Source organism: Camelus ferus, chromosome 22 (genome assembly GCF_009834535.1).
Source record: "Camelus ferus isolate YT-003-E chromosome 22, BCGSAC_Cfer_1.0, whole genome shotgun sequence".
Taxonomy (NCBI): domain Eukaryota; kingdom Metazoa; phylum Chordata; class Mammalia; order Artiodactyla; family Camelidae; genus Camelus; species Camelus ferus.
This window is the reverse complement of record NC_045717.1, coordinates 8,307,875-8,331,501: the sequence shown is the minus strand read 5'-3', so window position 1 is coordinate 8,331,501 and position 23,627 is coordinate 8,307,875. Positions and strand designations below refer to the sequence as shown.

The window sequence follows — 23,627 nt, the reverse complement described above, 5'->3', positions numbered from 1 at the left end:
CACCCCGAAGTAGAATTTGTTTCCTTAGTAGGAAATAATATATTACTCAATTGTTGGGTTTATTTCTTATTGTATCTTTGGGGTGGATGGAAAATTAAAAAGGACTTGGTAATGAGGTGCATGTGGTCACTGTCCTTGAAATCTCCAAACTGGTCCCTCCATGTCTCAGATCTGCTCTCCTAATGTAGCCATTTGCAAAGACACATTAATTCAATTCAGTTCAATTCATTCATTCATTTAATACACATTTTCGAGTCTTACTGTTTGGAAGTTCCATTCTAAGATACTGCAGTGAACAAAACAGATGTAGCCCGGCCCTCATTCTTCCCTTATTAATACTGTGGGAGATAAAAAATAAAATAAATACACCAAGTAGTTGCAAATCATGATAAATGCCAGTAAAGGGAATAAGCAAGTAGTAGAAATAAATGGTGAAGAATTCCAGTGACCCCCTGTGTAACTGGGGGCAAATGACCTAACCGTCTGTGCCTTAGCTTCCTTGTCTAAAGTTGCGATTACTTCAGTGTTACACTGAGGATTCTGATGAAGTAACGTTTAAACTGAGATGTGAAGGATGGGAATGAACCAGCCACACTAGGGATGGAAGGAAGAGTCCTTCAGAGAGGGGAAGTCTGAGCAAGTGATCTTGAATAAGAAAGAGCTTGAAAGAGTTTTTTTTCAGATACTTAGGGAAGACGCACGTGGCTGAAGTCCAGAGAGCACAGGGGAGATTAGGAGAAAGATGAGCTTGGAGAAACAGGCAGCGCCTACCATGCAAGGTTTATTCTAAGTGTATTACAAAGTCCTCAGCAGGCATTTAGCTGAAAATGCTTGCACGTCGTGGGGTAGCATGCTGACACTTAAATGGCGAGGGGGGCTTGTGTCATTTGCTGCACAGATGGGTTGGGGGCGGCTGCCTGGTCTAGTGTTAAGGAGGACACAGAGTTTAGAGGTGGCTACAGAGGGAGTGGTGACTGATCAGTGGTATCTGAAAGGGGTAGCTCAGTGGAAGTGACGGAATTGTTAGTCCCCGAGTTAATTACAGAGCCCTGGGTAGGAAGGAGTGAAGTACAAGCAGAGTGCACGTTGTCCTGTGGGGCATTTGTGTTCTAGATTATAGTAATTCCATATTTAAAACTGAAAAATGTGTGTTTCATAATCCCCACAAGCCTCTTTGGTTACCTCCTGTGATGTTCAAAGATATAAACCCCCCTTCTTTTTTTTTTATTGAAGTACCATCAGTTACACTGTGTCAATTTCTGGTGTACAGCACAATGTCCCAGTCATGCAAATGCATACGTATATTTGTGTAACGCCCCCTTCTTGAATTGGGTTAGGGGACAGACACAGCCTATGCTCCCTCACTTCATTGAGTCATTCCTTCAGGGGACATTGTTATTGTTTTATTGTTTTAAGCAGTATTTCAGTTTTGCCTTTTTTTTTTTTTTTTTTTTTTTGCTAACTCCACAAATTAGACATTGTTACTGTTTTAAGCAGGCCATGGCATCTGGACAATATTCTGAGGGAAATCGGGAGCTATTAAAGGATTTTGGACAAGAGAACCGTATGATCACATTGGTGTTTTAAAAACGGTCCCTCTGACCATTGTGTGAAAAACGGATTGAAAGGGAATTAAAGTGAAGGAAGGGAGATGGGTTCAGAAAACTCTGCAGGGAGGAGGCGATAGGGAATTGGATAAAAATGGTGCTGATGAGGATGGAGGATAAGAAGTGGCTTTGACTATAGTCAACAATTTTGCATTATATACTTAAAGTTGCTGAGAGTAGATCGTGCATGTTCTCACACACACACACACACACACACACACACAAACTTGTCATTTTGTGACGTGACGGATGTGTTAACTCACCTTCTTGTGGAAACCCTTTTGCAATATATACTTGTACCAAATTATCACATTGTATACCTTAAACTTACACAGTGTTACGTATCAATCGTGTCTTACTCAGTAAAGCAAGCAAAGTGGCTTGGGGAGGTGGATTAATGGGACTTGAAGACTGAATGACACTCAAGCCCCTCAGAACCCACCCCTGCCTTCCTCAGGGCACCCCTGGGGCCATGCCACGTTGGGGAGCTCCACGGTGTAAGCAGGCTTGGTCTTGGGCGATTGTCATGCCCCAGCCTGACTCTTTGACAGAAGAAGCTAGGAATCCTGGAGGTGTCCCTTAATGGTAATGTGGTCCACTTAGAAATGAGGGAACCGGAGCCCCGAGTGAAGTGGTCTGCTAAGGATGACAACACACATGAGCGCTAGAATATGGTTTATAACTCAGTCTGGGGGACACAGACCACTGCTCTTCCTGCCACACTGCCTTCTGCTGGCAACTCGTCTGGCCCTCAGCCATCCTAGCACTCAAATGAGGTCTCCAGTCATGCAAACCTTACCATGTTTGGACTCAGACACTTCCTCAGGTGTTCCCAGATTTCAAAACAAAGAGTTTTACTGCACATGCATTTTTAAAACCAGTACCATTAGTAAAGAAAATGTTAAAAATTCTATTTAACGCCACGCACCAAATGTCAAGTCTCTCAGTGGAGCAGGAAGTCTGGGGTTAATTACCCTTCTCGGGAAGCCACAGACTGAAAGGGCAAAGTTCAGATGGTCTCGGCAAGACCACCGTTTATAGAGTAATAATAACTTGACATTTCTTAGGCAGCTGTCTCTCCAGCTGCAGTCCATGCCAGGAACCAGCGGGTGGGTGAAGAATCAGCATCTCAGTGCTTGTAGAGGGAGAACTACCCCCAGTTGTATGGCCTTGAGCTGGATTGCCTGGCTCCAGGTCTAGTTCCCATGGTGAGAATGAGGGAATTCAGGACGGACTTTGGGGAAAAGGATTGCTGTAGACAGGAAGTGGAGGCGAAGAAACATTCACCCTGTAGAAAGAGCAGATATCTCATTTTAAAATTAAAGGTAATTTTTATTCGTTATAAAATCAGAATATAATATAAAAGTGTGTAAGGGAACTGTTGATATATACAATCTCTTTTCTAAGTGGTAATGAGATGATCAGCTTAATGTATAGATTTTACTAGGGGTGTGTGTGTGTGTGTGTGTGGACATGCGTGTAATCATTCTGCGACTTAACCTTTTCTGTTACGACCTAGAGAATATTAAGCTTAGGGAAATAAGTCAGAGAAAGACAAATACTCTATGTTATCCCCTATATGTAGAATCTAAAAGATAATACAAATGAATGTATTTGCAACGTGGAAACAGATTCACAGATACAGAAAAACTTGTGGTTATCAAAGGGGAGAAGGAGGGGAAATGGGGGTTAACAGATACAAACTACTGTATTTAAAATAGATAAGCAGTAGGGATATACTGTATAGCACAGAGAATTATACCCATTATCTTATAATAACCTGTGATGGAATATAATCTGCAGAAATACTGTATCAACATCTGTACACCCAAAACTAACACAATATTCTAAATCAACTATACTTCAACACAATAATAAAAGAAAAAAGACATTATGGACACTTCCCAGTTCATTAAAAAAAAAAAAAAAAAAACAAAGGAAGAAATGCTAAGAGAAGTGGTCAAAACCTAATTTTTTTTAAGTACCCAAACTTTGTAGACCAACTTTGTATGAGAAAGAACTGGGAAGACTGTGCTGAGTACTAGCTTCCCTTTCGAGTAGATGATATAAACTGTATTTTTCTCTGTATGTCTTGGAACCATGGATGTCTGTGTGTGTGTGTGAGTGTGTGTGTGTTTCTATCCTTAGGAACATTGCTTTTGGAACTCTCAATTTCTAATTATGTTAAGGGGAAAAACCCCGAATACCGTTTTTCATGCTAATGGAGAAATTTACCTAAGTGCAGACATACAACTTAGTTCTTCTTGCCAAATTACATAAAGGCTGCCGATCCTCTTAGAATGAAGGATGGCACAGGGCACACATCACACTCTATTCATAACTTAGAGTTCTTTTCAAGGCTTTCGCCTGCATTTTATTACCTACTTACTATTAATTTATTACATAGGGTTGCCATATTTTAAAAGTACATTGAATGTTTTAGATGGATTGTTTTTCTCTCGTTTCTTCCATATTGTTAACTTCTTTTTTTTTTTTTTTTATTTAGGCTGTTTACGCTTCTATCTGAGGCAGTTTTTCCTTAATGATTGCATTAATTTTTGTTCCTTCATTCTAGACGTTTTTCAAAACGGGATTCCCCACATGTTGAGTTTGTCTTTTTCCCCTTCTCACCCACAGATCATTCTTCCCTGGGGTGATTTGCTGGAAGAAGACTGTTTAGTGAGACTTCTTCGCAGTTTGTCCTGAGGGGCAGTCCCTCCTCAAATGTCAGATTGTGGAGAAGTAACAGCTCAAGTAGAAATAATTCTGTCATTGACAAAAGGATTGGCACCAGGAACTGGTCTGAGTCCTGCCTGCCGACTGCTCGTCTGCAGGCAATACTCTCCGGCCACTAGGGCGGCTTGACGGTTCACACTGGCAGCTCTGTGGTTATCCTCGCCCCTCCTTACATAGTCTTCTTACTGATACAGCTTTACTTTTTCTCTTCTGAGAATAACGCTTTACATTTCAACTTTGTTATGGTTCAAAAGAAATTTTCTCTGGCTACTGTTGAGCTGCACAGCTCACGCCAGTCTCATTGCACCACAAATCCACGTCTTAATCTGCAAGTTTCTGATTGTTTCAGGTCTGCAGACCTTGTTGGGTGAGAGAAGGGGTGATGATGGTGACCATGTGGGGAAGAGGGGAACCAGGGAGGGGACCCTCTCTTTCATGAGCCCTTTCCAGCCCTATTGCTTTGATTTAAATGTGCTTGCTGAGTGCACTGAAGGGTTTCTTTCTGTAAGTAGGATCAATAAATGCAAGGATGGTTTCCAGACAGACTCTGCCACTGGTCTGGCTACAGTTATTCTTTATCCCAAATTGTGGGTGGGGTGGGAGGGCTTGGGAGGGGAGAGAGAGAGAGAGGGGAGAGAGAGAGAGAGAGAGAGAGAGAGAGAGAGTGAGTAGAGAGATAGGTAGATTCTGGTTTTAGAGTGCTGTGAATTTTCCAGAGTAATTACTCTTCTGAAACCAGCAATGACTTAATGGCTTTTTTTTTTTTTTTTGTAAAGTCACTAATTTACACTTCCTGTAATAGAGCGAATTATTGGCTCAGGAGTAGGAACACCAGCCAAGTCACCTTGGATTTAGAGCTTGGACAGAAAAAGGTTAGAGCCAGCCATCTAACTTCCCTAGACAGCCCCATAGCATCCTCCTGGGAGCAAATGGTGCTTTCCTACCCACCCTGACGTGTTCTGGGTCCCAGTCATCTGCTCTTACTTCACTCTGTTCCCTGGAGGCAGCCCTGCCTACTGGTTAAAGGAGCGAGACATTGGAGCCAGAACTCTTGGGCTCAAATCCTGCCTCTGCTACGTACTAGCTGGGTGACCTTGTGCAGTCAGCATAGTGCCTGGTGCACAGTGAATGCTTAATAAGTAGCAGCTATTAGCAGTGGTAGTAGTCGTCTTGGTGGTAAAAGTAAGAATAATAAATAAAACTGGCCTGGCTGAAGGTGACTGTCAGTGCCATCCTCAAGATGTTGTTTGGGTACCATTAGAATTAGCTGAACTGCTGTGAGTTCTGGACTCATGGGACATCTCTGTACAGCCATGTTGAAAGTGCTGAGATTCATTCATTTAAAACCTTATCATTTGTTGGTGCACTTGCTTAAAACTCACTTTTGATGTTCCGTGGCTGTTGCGAGACATGCCGATATTACAACAAGATAGCCTTGATCTCTGCCTGCGTGGAGCTTACACTCTAGCGGAGAAGGCAGGCAAGCAGGTGGGGACGGTAAAGAATGAGGTGTTCAGACCCGGAAGTTCCGTCGTCATGATAGTCTGCGTTAAATGCCGTGCACTGTGCGTTATCGTGAATCTAAGGAAATTCTTGAAATAAGTGGCCTCCCTTCTATGGTGTTCCTCGTGTGCCTAGCATCACTGGGGGCAAAAAAGATCTTCCCTTGTGTGGCAAGGTAACAGAATGGTGTGGGGTGACCTCCTTGTTTGAGTAATTTTGCTCAGTTCCGTGTAAGATCACGGAGACATTTAAGATAGAGTTTTCATTTTTAGACCCTTCCAGTTAATCTGGTCTTGCTCCCAGGCACTTGTGAAATGAGTCAGGTGTGTGTCTTGCCAAGAGCAAATTTAAGCAAAGATGTGACCAGGTGAGGGAGACAGAGGCAAGCCAGGCCCAGGTCTAATCCTGGAGGCTTGTCTGGGACTGCTGCGGGGAGGGGGGAGGAGGGAGGGGAGGGGACAGGCTGTGGTGGTGGCTGGAGGGGGTGGGTGCTGAGGGCTGAGAAGCATCCACCAGGTGCTCCCTGTGGTCTGTGTTTGGCCAGAGCCCTTGCTCCCTCCTCTCAGCCTCTGTTCCCCTTGCTCTTGCCTCTTTAATTTTTGTCTTATGTACAAAAGGTGGGTAAAGGTAGCCTCTGTCAAATGAGCTAATCTATGTGAAGAACTTAGCACCATGCCTGACCCTGCAGAAATGCTCAATAAGAATTTTAAGCTTTCATTTTTCAGTTTTACTCACTGTGTGCCAATACATGGCTTAACCTGTTGGTTTGCATCATGATTTCCCTGGGGATAGGGGCTGAGTCTTAATTCCTCTTGTCTCCACTGCACTGCCTGGCACACAGTTGGTGCTCAATTAATGGCAATTGTCTTTATGACGTTCCTCCTTATGATTCCTTCCTCCTGAGGCTTAGAAAGCAAAAAGGAGTGGCTCCAGAAGAAAACAGTGATACTGTGTAACAAGAGCTACTATTTATCGAGTGTAAACTGTGTGCCAGGCATGGTGCTCGCTGCTCTACGGGCATTATTTTATTGCAGGACAACTGTATAGGACTAGTACCATTCTACTAGTGAGAAACCTGAGCCTTCTAGAGATTAAGAACTTTAGCCAAGATCACCCAGCTAAGAAGTGGCAGAGCAGGGTTTGGAAGCTATGCAGACTTACTTAAATGTCCGTGTTGCCTCTAAGAGGCAGGGAAGAAATCAGGAGGCTGCCTGGGAATGTGGCTCAGAGGAGCTGGAAGTGGCCGAGGTGTAGAGAATGAAAAGGGGCCGAGGTGCCAGGAAATGCTCCACCCTGGATTCTAAGGTAAATCTTCCTCCTGGCTTTCTGCAGCCTGAGCTTGCCTTGGTTTGATTTTGCTTCCCTGGGCTGCTGGCCTGAGGTTGGCATCTCTGTTTTATGTACCTGCGTGGAGGAGGTGGTGCAAAGCATTGTACACACCATATGGGGCCCCATTTGCATTTAGTGAGTGCTCAGCTGTGCACAGGGTCTCCTTAACGAATCACATGCCATCCGAGTAGCTCTATATTTGTCTCAGCCCTGGGAGCTCAGTGCCCTGCTGCGGTCGGGCTCGCACGCCCCAGAACAGTGAGTGCCTCGCAGGTTGTTCCTGTTTTCCTTGTGGTCAGAGCCTTCGGGCCCTTCAGTGATTCGTTCCCTGGCAGCATCAGCTGGTTTCCGAAAGCATCTTTCTAGATGTTCTGAAGCCAGGAAGAATGTTTCCCTCCTGAAGCTATGTGCAAGAACAAGTGCTAAAGAGGGACCTTGAAACCACACTGCTGTGCCCTTGACTTCAGAGCCACATTCAAGGCCGTGCAGATGGGCGAGGCTTTCTTTTTCCTTCCTCTTCAAGCTTCTCAGGGGAGGTTCCACAGTGCTGAATGCCCCACCCCCCACACCCCCATCAGCCCCTTATTTCTTCTATATTGTCTAAAACCCTCATGTATATTTTTCCTTACTCACTCCTTCTAAGAAATACTCCTTTTTATTTATGTAACTTAGATCAGAGAGTTTGCCTATATGATCACTTCTGTGTATAGGAATAACTGGTATTTACTGAAGTGTCAGCTGTAGTATTAAGCATGTGAAAGGCATTATCTCATTTTTTTTCCACCTTGAAATAAACCTCTGAATGAGCATCACATCTCTGTTTTATCAACAAAAGGAGTAAGATTCAGAGACGTAATTCGTCTGAGGCCACACAGCCAGTGCGGGGAGGAGTCTGGCGAGACAGCAAAACGCTTTAAACTAAATAGGTTTCTGCTTCCTTTCTTTTTCCCAGTTGGAGTCATTTTCTTCAACTGTTCTTCTCATTCCCACCAATTAAAAGCCCCGACTTGAAAATTAACACACATGCACACACACGATTGATAAGACTACAGCAGTTTTGTTTAATGGTGTAGCCACTGTCAAATTCAAGCCACGTCCCCACAGAATTGCTTTTTACCCTTTGTAAAACTTAGATGGGCGTAGAATGTATTTCCTGCCCTGGGCTAGACTGTGGTGTTAAGGTGCTTTCCTTGTGACATGAAAAACAGGGAGCAGCTTGGATGCCCACTGAGGCAGATGCCCTAGTCTTGGCCCCATGGGCTCTGTGTCGTCTGTCCTGCCCTGTTAGATTCTCAGAAGGAGAAGGATGCTGAGCTCTGGGTTGAGCTATAGCCCTGGCACAGTCTGTGACCTAGAGCAATTCACAATGTCCTGCTGGTAGAAATTAAATTCAGTTTCCTATAAAGTTTGAATTTGAGTGGAAGGCCTTGATTTGTTATTACAGCCTAAAGGTCTCTTTTCCTTCCCACCTCAGTCAAATAACATTTCAAAGCTGGTAGTGAAGCCAAGTCACCTCCCCACTCTGGCCCTCAGTCTCTTCATCTGTACAATAGGAAGCATGGACTCAGTATTCCCTGGCCTTCCCAGCAGCTCTTGGTTTAGGACCCCAGGGAGCTGCAGAGAAGCCCATCTCACCCTGCAGAGTTCTGACTTAGACAGGCGTTACAGTGAGTAGAGCCAGGGCTGGTCTAAGCAAAAAAGGGAGTTTATAGGAAGGATATTTGTTCAGCTCACAAAATCCAAAATGAATTAAGTAACCAGACCCAGGGATGTGAGGAACCAGGGTAGCCTCAAGGATCTCTTCAGCAGGAGTTCATGAACTTTCCCCCTGGAGCACTGCCACTAAGATGACTCGGAGCATGTATTCCAGGGAGGGAGCTGCCATGGGATTTTTCATTTGTGGGAGGTGGGGGGCTAGGTAGGGTCAACCAGCAGGAAAAAGCTGCTGGAGGCCATTCTTGTGGGCAACACAGGTGGTTCCCAAGAAGAGGACCCAGTGGGATCCCCACCTCCCCTACCCTCCACGTGCAAATATACAAATAGGTAAACCTTGCAGAGAAAGTCCATATATGTATATATAATGATGAGGTCACCATGCCTGGGAGGGAGACACCATAGACCAGTAACAGGAATTACAATGCTTGATTTATTTTATTAAATGTTTTCAGGCAGCTGTGGCTAGAGGAAAGAGTAACCGATTTCAAGGCAAAAGCCTTGGGGGATGGACCATCCTAACTTTGGGCACAAAGAAAAGCTCACAGGGAAAGAAGGCACCACTGCTTTGAATTAGGACCCTCCCTTCCTCCCTGCCAGACCTGGTCTCACCTTTTCCACTTTGATGGGATTTGGGCAAGTTTCAACCTCTTGAAAGGTTGTTTTATGTCCTCATCTGTGTAATACTCCCACTCCCACTCCCACAATTAACAACAGCAAGACAACGGCTGACATTTACCGGGGCCCGGCGTGTGCCGAGCATGTCACGTGGGAGCTGGTTTCCTTACCACCGTCAGACGCAGTGCTGTTGCAGCCTGCATTTTGCAGGTGAGGAACTGGGGCTTACAGGAATTAAGAGAGTCAGGAAAGGGCTGAGCACAGTGTTCTACAAAATGGTGGAGAGGGTGGGCTCAGGAGCTGGACAGCCGGATTTGAATTCTGGCTCCAACACTTCCTGGTGTGGAGTCCCTGGGCGTGTTGTTTAAGTCATCCATCTGTAAAATGGGGGTTAAGGTGAGGCCCCTTGTCATGGTGTGCTGATGAGGGTACATGATTTAATATATATAGACAGTGCCTGGGGCAGAGTAATGCTCTGTGATGTTTGCTGTTGTTAATAAGGTCTTCATTTAGTACTGGGCAAAGTGGAGATTGGATCCCAGGGCTGATGACTCTGAGACACAACCTCAGTGGCAGACATCGCTGTGCTGGCAGGACAAGGAATGTAGGGCAGGGAGGAGAGAGAAAGAGACAAGACTTAGGACTCCTGGCTCCTCTCCATGACCTTGTCTCCATGACCTTGAACTAGATACCCAGAAAGTCAGCACCAATTGCTGGGTCCCTGTAATGGATTGCAATATACATTCAGCACTGGCTTCCCTTTTAAGCCTCTTACTTCAGGAGGCTTTAGGAAGGGGTCACTTGAGGAAAAAGAGGAGAAGGAGACACAGAGAGCGACTAAGACAGAGGAAAGAGAGGAAGTCAAAGAGAGCGTGAGCAGCAGACATAAACGTAGGGACCGACAGACAGAGTGAACAGATTGATATTGACAGATTGACAGTGAATCAGAATTGATACTCAGAAGAAGGAAGCAGAGAGACACAGGCTTAAAGACAGGGACAGGAAGTGAGAGAGAAGCAGAATGAAAAGAGGGGCGAGAGGATGGGTGGGGACTGAGTGGAGACAGCGCTGAGGAGGCGCTGAGGGACCGCCCTTCCTGTGATTGATGGAGCAGGCAAAGCCCTTGAGCAAGTCGGCGCTTTATCTGAGAAAGCACCTTCACCACGGCAGCAGCCCCGTGGTGTCTGGCTGTGTAGGGCTGTGACCGGAGCCCCTCTTTGTCAGAATGCGTAGACCGGAGCGCTCCTCTCTCTGTGTTTCGCCCAGGATGCCACAGCTTAGGCTGTGGACTTTTCATGGTGGGAAATAAAGTCTTGTTTGGAGAGGCCTTGAGCTGCACAAGACTCCAAGGCTGGGCCAAGAGGGCAATAAGGAGGCTGATTTTAGATGAGGGGATGGTTTCTATAAAAAGTCACATGTATGTATTAGGCCTCAAAAAATCTCTGTAGGGACATCCATCAGAATGTCAGCAATCGCTCATCTCATGGGAGGATTAACGAGGAGTCTCACTTCATCAGTAGTGCGTTTCTATTATGTTTTCTTTTCTTTTTTTTTTAACAATATCGACACAGAGCCTTTATAATCAGAAACAAGAGGTGTAAATGAGGTAACAGGCACACTCCTGAGGTGAGAAGGTAGGGAAGAAGACAGCCCCTGACATGGCCCGGGCGTGACCGTATTCCTCCGGCAAGCAGCCCGTGGCTGAGGGGAAGGGCAGTGCACCCCAAAATATTTCTCCTGGATGCTTCCAAGATACTTTGAAAATCTGATATGACCACAGTCCCCCCTCTGATTCTTGCAGAAAGGTAAAATTATTAATGTCCCCTCAGCTTGGACACATTTCATTCCTTTGAGGTTCTTCAGGGTTTAAACAAAAGGCAGGAGGGGGCAGTTCATTATGCTGTCAGTTAGATGGTATCTGTGCTGCCTGTGGACACGCCCCGCCCCCAGAGGACTGTGCCTGCGGTGGCAGTGGAATCAACTCCCTCTCCCCGCAGGCCCCCATCTCCACCCCTTTCTCTTTTCAATTGTAAATGAAGTTTGTGGCTGGCACACACTTTCAAAGGGATTGCCTGTTGGCTTGAGAAATGATTCAGGTGTGTCTTCTTTCAGGCTTTATGAAGGCAAGGAACAGATGGAGTTTGAAGAATCCATGAGACGGCTCTTTGAATCCATCAACAACCTGATGAAAAGTCAATATAAAACAACCATCCTTCTGCAGGTTGGTTTACACAACCCCCCTCCCCCCAAAAACTCTGTTGTTTCCCTCAGTCATCTGATAAATAACAGCACGATGAGATAAAGTCTACTTTTGCCTGGATATGCAACCCAGCCCTGTGTGAATTAAAGTTCTGGGCTGGTCACTTTGGTGTGAGGGTCCGGAACGCCGAGGGCTCCTCGGGGCAGGAGAAGGCATATTTACTGTTTGTTTCCCATGAAGGTAGCAGGGCCTCTTCGTAAACATCCCTGAAGCTTTTGCTCCCTGGAAGGAAGCAGGTCAAACCTGGTCCATGTCTAGTGGTGAGACTAGTTAAGGTGGCAGTCTCTTAAATCATCCACTTTTTACTCTCAACACCATAGACTCAGACCCCCTTTTGGGGTGAGAGTTTCCTCAATAAACAAGAGATAGTCTGGAGATGGAGTCCCCTAAATTAGTGGTTTATGATGTTAATCTGTAGACTGTAAATCTTTGAGAAAGTTCGAGGCTAACCCTATTGAAGAGGAGGAGGAGTTTAGCTGCCAACAGGCTGAGTGAAGAGGCTGTTTCAGGGGGACTTCATGACTTTCACAGCATTTATTCACACGTGTTCGGGAAGGGCTGCCTCGTGAGTTCTTTCTTCAAGAAGAAAACCCAAAGACATTTATGGAAACCAGTGAGTTAATCCAGATTCTTCTTTTAATCAGAGTTATCCTTTTCACTGCTAATGTAAGTACCCACTACGCCTGGGGTTGCCCAGCCTCTGGTTAGCATGAATGAGGTACTTGCCTTCCGCTAGGATGGAGGGGAGGAGGCAAAGGCAGAAGTCTATCCAGGGAGCGTTTACTACTAACGCCCTGGATTCCAAACCTTGCACGTTAAAGTCATTTGAGGATCTTGAATAAATTCTGATGTCTGGTTACCACCGCCAGACATTGTAATTTAATCAATGCGGAGTGTGACCAGGGCAAAGGGAGTTTAAAAAGCTCCCCACTTGATTTTAATATGAAGCAATGTTTGGGAATCCCTCTGCTAATGGCTTCCTTTGATTTGACACATGTTGGGAACCTGTGTGTGTGTGTGTGTGTGTGTGTGTATGTGTGTGTGGGGAGGTGCTTGTCTTGTCCATCGCTGTACCCTTAGCACCTAGAGCAGCCCCAGTACCTAGGTAATGCTTGGTAAGCGTCTGTTGAGTGAACAACCCTTGGGATAGGTGTTCAGATCTCGGTTTTATGGGTGAGGAAGCTGAAGGGCTCCAGTGCACTGAGAGGTGTGGCTGGGGCTCGGATCTCTTCCCTCCTGGCGCCAAAGACCGTGCTCCGAGCTGCCACATCACGCTGCTTTTCATACCGCACATTTAGCGCCTGCTGGGGGTGGGGGTGCTTCCTCTGAGATGAGCTGGGCCTGCCGTCTTACAGTTCTCACCTTCTCTCCCCTCTTGCTAGGCTTTTTTTTTTTTTTCCTTTTAACAGTCTCCCTTCTATTCCTCAAACCCTCATCATTTTGACGCAAAGGGGGTAACAGGAGCGGGGGACTGCAGCATGAAAGACATGTGACAAGAGCCCGAGCCTGTACCCCCGCCTGCCTCTCCCTGGAGGAGGGCGCACTGTCTTAGGATGCCCGGTGAGAGCTGAGGATGGCTGGCTGCGACGAGAGAGGCTAGAGCATTGCGTCAGGTCTGAAACAGGCTCCCAGGAAGCTGAAATGTGCAGGAGGAGAAATGAGGGACAAGCAGGGGAAGCCGGGGTGGGGAGGAGAAAGGAGTGGATGCCCCCAAGAGGCAGCGCTGCCAGGGGAGAGACCACGTGACCTTGAGAATGACAAGGGATTGAGCCACCCTGGAGCCTCCCTTCCCAGCTTCAGCACCGATTTTCCTGTGATGAACTGGCTACGGGTGTCCTGGGGGAAGGAACAAAGGGACAGAGGGAATAAGAAGGCAGGGAAAGAAAGGAATTGAAAAGAAAGGGAGCAAGGAAGCAAAGATGAGCTGGTGAGAGTTTCTGGCCCTGAGGAGACCCGGGTCAGCAAAGCGTTCTTGATCCGCTGTGTGACCTTACGCTGAATTTAACCTCTCAGTGCCTCAGTTTCATCATCTGTAAAACTTCAGTGTTCGGATGAGGATCAAGTAAGCTTTGCCTGTAAAAGAGCCAGTTGTAAAATGCTACACAAAGACAGAGAACTCACATGATTGTTGTGGCTTTGGCGTGAGTCTTTTTACCCAGGTTCTTAACGCCTGGGTGGCTGTGTTAGAAATGTCTTGTTTTCCCTGGGATTCGGGCCAGATTATGCTGGTTTCGCCTCATGGATTTCCACCCCAGAGCCATGGAAAGGGACTTTGTCTTTTTTTTATATTTATTCTAAGAGCCAAATTTAGCTTCTGGGATTTACATAAAATCAATGATGCTTTCCACCTATTTCTAGGGTTGTTGAAAAGTTGTCAGAGAAGAGTTTAAAGTCATGCTCAGATAGGGAAGCAATACCACTTGAAAAACGATGCTGTTTTGGGGCGTGAGGAATGAGCTGGTGATGGGAGAGGGGTCAAGGGCATGTGAGGTTAGCAGACCTCCCACAAGGGACCTTCTGCAGACTGTGACATTTGCTGCAGGAGAAAGAGCTTTGGATTTCGAGCCAGAGAGACCCAGGTGGGAAATGGGGTGTCCACACTTGGGCACATAACACTGGGAGAATCATTTCAGTTTCCTGGGCCTCGTTTATCCTTTTATAAAATGGGAAGCCTAATGTCTGTCTAATTTGGAGACTTCTTGAGAGGATTAAATAAGTAATGAATGCAAAGCATGGTGTGCAAAGCCTGTTACATCGTTCAGTTTAAATAATTTTCAGTCATTTATATCTCTCCCTCCTTTACCTCATCATAAAGCAGAAGCTTCGAGGGAATTTTCCTAAAGTGGAATCTGGAAGGGAATATTTGTATTTTTAACCCTGTTGCATGAAGCTGAACAGTGTTAGGACATTGAGTTATTCAGTTGGATCAAGAAACATATACAAATTTCCAGGAGGATAAATTCGCAAGAACTGACGCTATGAAAAAAAAAAAAAAAAAAAAAAAAAGAAGGCGAAGTTTTACCCAGTGAAATAGTACAGCACGACTGGAGCCTTGGTTCTGAGCCTGCATAGGGTACAGGTGGGAAAGAGGGCTGTGATCTGTTAGTAATGTCTGCCGTACGTTTTGGATGAGAGCATAGAGTAAGGATCCCAAGGATTGACATTCCTGGTTCAAACGTGACAGTTGCAGCTGGGTGACGGCTCAGGTGGACACCCTGATGCATGCCTGCATCAGTTCAGAGCAGGGATGATCTCGTTCAGTCTCAGCCTTGCCCATCGTGAGTTCTTGGGCCCAACTAAGTCATTTCTCAGGTCTGAGGCTCTTCTGGCTCTCGTGACTTGCTCTCCGTAGTTTTCCTCACTGTTCAGAGTTGGCACGGCAGTAGCTCACACAACACAATGGAGAATTTAAGGCCAGCCGTCCAAAGAAGGTGGAAAGAGCATTAAAACCAGCTTCCACTGATTGAGTGCCTACCATGTGCCAGGCATGGAGCTGAAGCTTTCACATGCAGTGTTTTTCAGTCCTGCCAGAGGTCTGCAAGGAATCACTGCCTTCTGTGTCCACAGGAGGCTCACGAAGTTAAGTAATTCACCCTGAATTGTACCTCTTCATAGGGTGGGGCCAGGATTTCATTCCACCCAGGTCTTCTAGCTCCAAACTTAATGTGATTCTCTAAGCCACAACAAATGGCGTAGGCTAGGGGTTTCCATGTGCTTTCCCCGAATGGGCTGTACGCTCAGAAGTCCCGGTGTGTGCCAGCCCTGTGAGCATCGTTGGTAAAACTGACGGCAGTCTGAGACAGTCCACACTAGACACTCGAGAGTTGGTTACAGCTCAGATGTGAGTAGTGGCCATTTGGTGACGTGGTGAAGACCTATTTGGCGCATTCTCCTGTCGGTCATGATTCATCATAATGCTCCAATCTGCTGTACGAGTGGAAATCAAGGAGCAACTCTCAAGCACAGGATATGCTCCCTTGGCCACTGTGATTGCCGCACGTGCTGATGTAGCCACTAGAGTGTCCAGGAGGGCAGGGGCCTCTGAGCTTCCTGTCTCCAGTGTCTGAACCAGTGGCTGTCACATGGTAGACACTTGAGTATCTTTCAGCTGAATGAATGAACGAGTGACTAGTCTTCCACTATCTTACGTTTTATTATGTGTCACACATTGAGCTAAAAGCTTCACATATATGCCATGAGCTCATTTGATTTTTATAACAACCACCTTATTAGGCAAATATTCTTCTTATCTCTACTTTACAGATGAGGAAATAGAAGCTTAGAGAGATTGAGTAAGTTAGCCACGGCTAAGAAGTGGCGGGTCTGGGACTTGAATCCAGGCTGTGTTAAGTGTAGAGTCTGGGTTCCTAATCACCACCCAGCGAGGCATGGTTTCTTTAAAGAGCCAGGTCTCCTGGTGGAGAGCCAGGTGGATGAGCAGTCAGAACGTAAACAATAGTACAGACAGGCAGGCGTCTGGCCATGCTTGTGACGTCGAGCTAATTAAGGAGGCCTCTTTCTTTCCTCTCTTTTCATTGTCAGTTGGTGTAAAATGTTTGAATGTCCGAAATAGGGGAGGAGAGTGGTTCATTCTTGAGAAGTAGCCTGCAGGCTGCACGCTGAGCCCCCAGAGGTGGGAGACGTGAGACTCATATATTTAACAGCAAGAGCTGGAGTTTGACCTCAGACCGTGAAATGATTCTTTAATGCTGTCCCCTTCTCAACCGTATACCCTGTACTTAGGGGCAATTTTTGGGAATGATGGATTTATGGAGGCTAGGTTGAAATTTTGTTCCAGTGAGGCCGCTGTAGTCATACTCATGGGTCGCAGTTTTCATTTCATCTTCACATCCGTTCTATAAAGTAGGTAACTTTATTCCCTTCATTCTCCTGATGAGGAAAGTGGAGCAGAGTTACCTTCCCCAAGGACACGTAGGTAAAAGGGATCCACCTGGACTTGAACACAGACGACCTGCTTTTTCAGCCAGCCACTTAAAACACTGAACTCCTGCCAAGCCTCAGGGGCCGGCACCCCGTTGGGTTACAGACAGCATGGAGACATACGTATCTGGAACCTGTAGGTCCCTCTTCCCTTCCCTGACACTGGAAGACTAGTGCCAAGGCTGAATGTCCAGGGAGAGTGACATGTATTTTCCTCAGGGACAGCTGAGCATCTCTCAGGGAGCTGCTGCTTCTGGTTGTCCTGTGATGAATTCCTGTGACTGTGTTTGTCCAGTTTCCAAGGACCCTGACTGTCCATCACTTGGCTAAAATATGAAGGATTGAAAACTGGTGGGATGGGGACACTGTCAGAGCTCTTGAATGAGGAAGATGTCTAGTGTTCTTGTGTAACCTTGTGTCATTGCAGGATGTGCTCTTTGGGGCCAGAAGTCTGTGTCAGCCGTACCAATACTCAGCAGTCTGTGTGTGTGAGAGAGAGAGAGAGAAAGAGAGAGACAGAGAGAGAGGGATCCTGGAAACACACTTAGGAGACAAATCCCTTTTGAGGTTGAGGGCATGCAACTGTGTGGTTTTAATTTTTGTTGTTATTATTAAGCATTTGCTGTGTGCTAGCAGCCCGAGATTATTAGTCCTGGTGAAGTCCATCTGGATAGTGATCATCTCAAGGGTCCTCCTGTGACTTCTCTCAGGGCCAGTAAAATCACTGCTTGGTTTGTGTCTGGCTCTCTGCTGCAACTGGCCTCTGGCAGAGGGACTTTAAATGGAATCTAGGAAATTCACTTGGTGCCACAAGACAAACTAAGTATTGAGCTGGCAAACGTTTTCCTGGTGGCCATTCTTGCAACCCCCACATATGTGGTGAGAGGATTCTTTACTTAAGAGATATCAGAAAAACTGTACCTTCTTTCAAAAAGGGAGAAGGTTCTCTATCGACCTCCAGCAGAGCATCCTGATCAGAAGCCAGGTGGACAGGATCAGGTACATATCTTTGCCATGTAGCTTATTAGCTGTGTTGGCTTCTGACACGTTATTTTACCTCTCTGTGCCATGGTTTTCCTCACTGGTAAAACAGGATATAAAAATGAAATGAGATCATGCGCAAAAAGTATTTGTCATGTATAAAGTTTCCAATAATCATTTGCAATTTTGATTAATATATATTAATCCTGTTATATACACACATATTCATATGCGTAAACACGTCTGTGTTTTTTTCTTAAATACTACGTATGATATAGAAATATATACTATGGGATGAAAGTAATAACGCAGTATTATTTTATGTATCATGGTAGTGTTAATGAGAGTGAAAATAATAGCAGTAAAGTGGAACAGTTCCCAGGAGGCTAACAGGTCTAGAGAACCAAGCTGTTTCTAGTCCCCAGGCCTTAAAAGCATGCAACTGATGGAGGTCTCCAGCAGGTCGTATCCCTGAGCTGCTCTGCCTTCTGGGGATGCTTGGTGGCAGCACCAGCTGAACCCACCTGCTGTCACCCCACTCAGGTGCATCAGGGCTGTGTGAAGGCGAGGACAGTGGACAGGCACCCTGAGGCCAGTGCTGGCTGTGACAACAGAGTTGTTGGGAAACTGCCTGGGTCAGAGAAGGGCTGTCCCCTTTGGGACAGAAAACCGCAGGCCTGCCACTCCTCTGTGAGGCCACCTGCACCAGATGGAAGTTTAGTTCTCTCCAGTCGAGAGAACAGTTGATAACACCCTTGGAGCCTCAGGGTGACACCCACTCAGTTTGCTTTACTCTGTCGCCAGCCCAGGGCTGGGAAGCTGGGGAGACAGGCTCCTTCTGAAGCAGCCCTTGTCCCAGCCCTGTCCAGCTCCTCCTCGCTGTCAGCTGAAGCATCTAAGTGTGAGTGTCCACGCAGACTCCTGGTGACTGCTGCTCTGCAGAGTCACTCTGAAGCCCAGAATGACATGCAGCCCTGGAAAGCCAGTAGCTTGCTGCAGACGCCGAAGTCCCGGCTTTCCCCAGCTTGCTGACAATTTTATTTCTGGTTTTGTTCCCTCACTTTGGTCTTAATTATGATTCTACTTTGTCCCAGTGCTGAGGAATGAGGGCCAGTGCTGGAGAGATGAGGTGAGGAGAGATCCCAGCTCACACAGTGTTGGGGGCCTGCTGTAAGGGGGGCGTCCCAGTAGGTGCGTGACATACTTCATTTCACATCATCCCTCTCGGCCCCACGTGAAGGTGCTGAAGCTCAGGGGGCGCGGAAACAGGCCAAGGCGCATGCAGGGGCTGCCGGGACCCCCAGGATTCCCACCCGGGTCCCCATAGGTCCAGAGCTCTGTGTTCTTCGGCCTAAGACTGCAGGAAGGAGCAGTTTGCTAGAACGCGTAGACCAGCCCTTATTAGGACGTGTGCCTCGGCACATGGTGTCCCTTTGGAATGCAGAGGTTGTGAACCGGCAGCCTCGGGGGCAGTGCCGCCTGCAGATGCATTCGATTTGGCTGGCACAGTGTTAAAACGAGTGAACAAGAATGACTCATTCTTTGGACAGAGTGTGGGTTCCGCACACCTCATCACTCCCTACTGGTCTGTGCTCTTCTCATTTCAACCCCTTCTGCTGCTTGCCCAGCCCTGCAGGCATCTGCTTTTGCTATTTTGTCCTGATAAAGACGGCCTGCCCAACTACGTTGGAATATGCTGTATACTGCAGTGGCCTGGAGGCATGTCGTGATGAATCTTAACATTAAAATTCTAAGAAGTTCTGCCAACCCGCCTCCCCCCCCCGCAAACCCCGCCTTACTGGTTTATCTTTAAGGCTCAAGCCAGACTTTCCCCAAATTATCTGATTGCAAATCCTTTCCCCCCCAACAGAATGCCTTACACCATCCTGTGGGACAGGGGTGTCCCAGTGGAGCCTGGTTTTAGAAACACTGACTTTGGAATCTTGTTATCTCTTGTCATCTTGTTTTGAAAGAATAAAGAATAAATCTCTAGACACAAAATCCAATAACTATAAAGGAGACGCCTGACACATCTGACAACATACAAATTAAAATCCTTCTATGCAACGGAAAGACAATAAACAAAGCTAAGAGACAAGCAACAAAGTACAGGACAGGCATGAGAGAATTCTTGCCAAGTGTATTACTGCAGAAGGGTTCATATTAATGATATATAAAGAATTCCACACCAATAAGAAAAGAACGCGCCCAAAAGAAAAACAGTAGAAGAATATAAACAAGCAGTATAATAAATGCAGTTGTTCAATAAATATGAAAAATGTGCCCACCTGCATTCGGAACTAAAAAGTTCCAAATTACAGTTGCAAATTATGTATCAGATTGGCAAAATTAAAAAGATTTGTATACCAGCGTTAGCAAGCTTACAGGGAAAAGAGTACAAGGAAATTGGTTACTGCTTCTTTCTAGTAATATGTCAGTATCTCCTAAATGTGTGTGTAAATGCATTTGCATGTGCCTTTGTATATATGTGTGTACATTTTTATGCACTAATTTCTCTTCAAGCAGCCGCCCATCCATCCTACAAGGGCTCTCACAGAAACACAAACATATGTGTTCAATATTTTCTTGCCGCCTATTTTATAATAGAGAAAAACTGAAGATAGCATGGAGCCCATCAGTACGGAGGATGGGATGTACCCACACCGGCATTGCCGTGCAGCAGTTAGAAATGAAGATGGCACGCTGTGAAATGACGTGCGAAAATACCAGTGACACATGGTTAGCTGCAAAAAGCAAGTTATAGAACCATATAAATCACACACATACAGTGCACGTGCACATACATGCACCACACACACACAAACACACACACGTGCATGCATAAAAGGCAGTCTGGAAGGAAACTCACCACCATGTTGACAGCGACCTCTTCTGAGGAGGAGGGACGGGGGGCTGAGGTGGAGGTGTGGGACTTCCGTGACAATTTTCACCTTATACTTAACCTTGTGGGAATTTCTTTACATCAAACATGTATTACTGACTAGTAAAAATCCTAAAGAACAAGAGGAAAAAAAAAAAAGATGAAGGCATAGAGAGAGACAGCTGCTGTTGGAGTGAGGTGGGTATGCAGATTAGGGGTTACAAGGCGGAGTGGAGGGAGGAGGTGGCTCTGTAAGCAACCTATCTGAGTTTGAATCCTGGCTCTCCCACTTGCTAACTTTGTGATCTTGGGCTTGTTACTGAATCTCGATGCCCTAGAGGCTCCTTATCTATGAAAATAGTATGTCCCTTGTAGGCTGAAACAGAGTTTAACAAGATAATCTAACAGTGGTGTTTAGCATGGTGTTTGCCCCACTGAACAGTCTCAGAGAATTGTCCTAACAGTTACTGTTAACCAAGAAGCTCAACTATATATGGCTAAGGAGTAAGATTTTCTTTGAAAAAGGAATTTTCACTACTTTAATTTTGGTCTGTTTGTGAAAGGGTGATACTTCTTGACTATGGAACATTTAGAATATACATACAAATAAAAAAGAAGGAATGAAAATGTAAAATACGTATGTCTGCCAAATTTTTAAACATTATTTTCCAGCCATATGACTTACAACTCCTTCTGCAGAAACTGTGGTCTGCTCTGCTGTTTAGCAAATGGTGCTGTTTTATGAGGGTCCTGGTGTGTCCCCCATCGCTGGGGGCACTGGTTACCTTGCACAGAAGGAAAAAGCAATCCACCGCGATGCCCAGTTTTCCTAAGCCAGCTAGTGGAGCAAAACGTGCCCAAATTGTTCACAAATTGGCCAGGGAGAAAAAAAATTAGAAATAACAGTCCATGCCATCCTTGCCACCAGCAAAACAATTCAAGTACACCACTTTCCGATAATGACACAAGTTACCCTTTAGTGAGCACCCAAAATATGCCTGGCTGTCTGCTGGGTGCCTCATTTATATTATTTTAACCTCTGCAATCCTGCAAAATAGGCATTATTCCCTCTGTTTATAGATAAGGAAGTTGAGACATCAGAGAGGTTAAGTGTTTTGTCCAAAGTAACATGGCTGCTAAGGAGTCGAACCAGGATTTGACCTCAAAGTCTGTGCTTGTTCCCCTATGCATTGCTGCCCCCTTGGAGATAGAAGGAACTTCTGTAAGAAGTACACGCTAATGTTTCTGTCTACATGCAGAGTCTTGAGTCACTGCAGCGGCGCCCAGGACGCGGGATCGTCCTCCCCTGAGCTGTGTCATGTTGCGGAGTGTCCTCATCCCCAGGCAGAGCTGTTGGATGTGGGCACTGCTCATGCTCATTTCACTTTCTACCTAGGTGGCAGCTTTGAAATACATCCCGTCTGTCCTTCACGATGTGGAAACCGTCTTCGATGCCAAGTTACTCAGGTGAGAGCACATGGTGTACTCCCCTGGTCTCTGCTGTCCAGTCAGGGAAGAGGGGGAGGAGGGCTCTTGGGGGGGTTCCAGATGGGCGCTGAGCGCGGGGACAGGGGGGACACACGGATGGAGCTTCCTCCAGGGACTTCAGTGTGGGATTTTCACATTTACATTTGGTTATGTCGGATTTGGGGGAAACCAACTATAAAGTAAGCACCCTTCTTGGATGGTACCAGTGATACAGGGTACAAACGTATTAGCTGAAAAACTAGTATTTGGTGGAAATGTCTCCATTTCATCTGGGCCTGGAGGTTATTTTGGGGTTCCAGTCTTTGCCGGGTGAGCCCTGCAGTTACAAATGGAGAACAACCCCCGGACCCTGAATGGGATCATGGAGACGGGCTCCTTTCGCCCCCCTCCTTCTTCACCCTCTTCTCTCCTGAGAGGAACACATTATTTCAGTGTGCTTATGCTCTTGGAATAGGAGCATCTGAGCCAGATGTGCCTTTTTCTTCTTTTTCCTGAATTCACTTAAGTTCCAAGGTAACACATAGAAGATTTTTTAAAACTTTTTTGTATTGAAGTACTTTAGATTTAGAAAAGAGTTGCAGAGTTAGCATGTCGAGAGCTCCCACACACCCATCACCCAGCTCCCCTCAATGCTCACGTTTTATATAACTACAGTATAGTTATCAACACCGAGACGTCAACGTTGGTACAGCTCTACTCAGTGCATCCCAGACTTTATTCAGCTCCCATCGGTTTTTTCACTGCTCGTAGGAAGATTTCCGCTGGCTCCTTCTCACTCTTCTGGTCTCCAGCTAAATGCTAATCTGCTTGGAGAAGCTACCTCTGAATACTGGAAATAAATTCCTCCCTCACCCGCTGCACCATTGCTCTCTGACTCAACTCCCTGTTTATCTCCTTCATTGCATCTGTGGCCTTGTAGTGATTTGTTTGCTTCTGTGTTGTATGTTGACCTTCGTTAGAATGCAAGTTCCATGCCGACGAGGGCCGGGTCTGCTCCCATCTTATCCCCACTGCTCTGCACGATGCCTGTCACGTATTAAGTAGACGCCTAATAAGGACTTGAAAGAATGAATGAACGCAATGAGCTTATTTTGGAAAGCTGACAGGGGCTATGATGGTATTCAGTGGTGTTTTTATTTTCACTTTTTTGGGAAAGAGTTACCTCATTTTTCGTGTCCCAAACTGATTCTAACCCACAACTTCTTAGAGTTTTTTTTTTTTTTTAATTTAGGACCTTTTTTGATCTTAAGACTTATTATAAAGCATTACTAAGCGTAAAACAGTAGTAAATAAAATGGTATGGTAATGAAGTCAGATCCTGGTTTTAAACCCTTGTTTCTTTGACAGCCCCTAGCTGTGTAACCTTGGGGAAGTCAGTTAACCTTTTTAAACCTTAGTTTTGCCACTGATAAAATTGAGATAAGCATTGGGTCTACCTCGTAGTGTTGAGTTTTGAACTGCACAATGGATGTCAGGTGCAAAGCAGGTGCCCCATACATACAGTAGGTAGTTGAGTTTATTGGTAACATTTCCAGATTTTCACATCTCTTCAAGTGCTGTTAGTACTCAA

The 23,627-nt window shown here is 45.9% G+C and overlaps 1 protein-coding gene across 2 annotated transcripts in view; it reads left to right on the top strand.

Moving 5' to 3' along the window:
- DOCK2 (dedicator of cytokinesis 2) overlaps window positions 1–23,627 on the top strand; it is a 371,427-nt gene that overhangs the window by 75,066 nt on the left and 272,734 nt on the right. For both annotated transcript variants that reach the window (XM_014563918.2, XM_032465120.1), the window contains 2 exons: window positions 11,619–11,727; window positions 21,966–22,036. In XM_014563918.2, coding sequence (XP_014419404.2) covers window positions 11,619–11,727; window positions 21,966–22,036 — 180 coding nt within the window. The remainder of the gene's footprint in view (window positions 1–11,618; window positions 11,728–21,965; window positions 22,037–23,627) is intronic.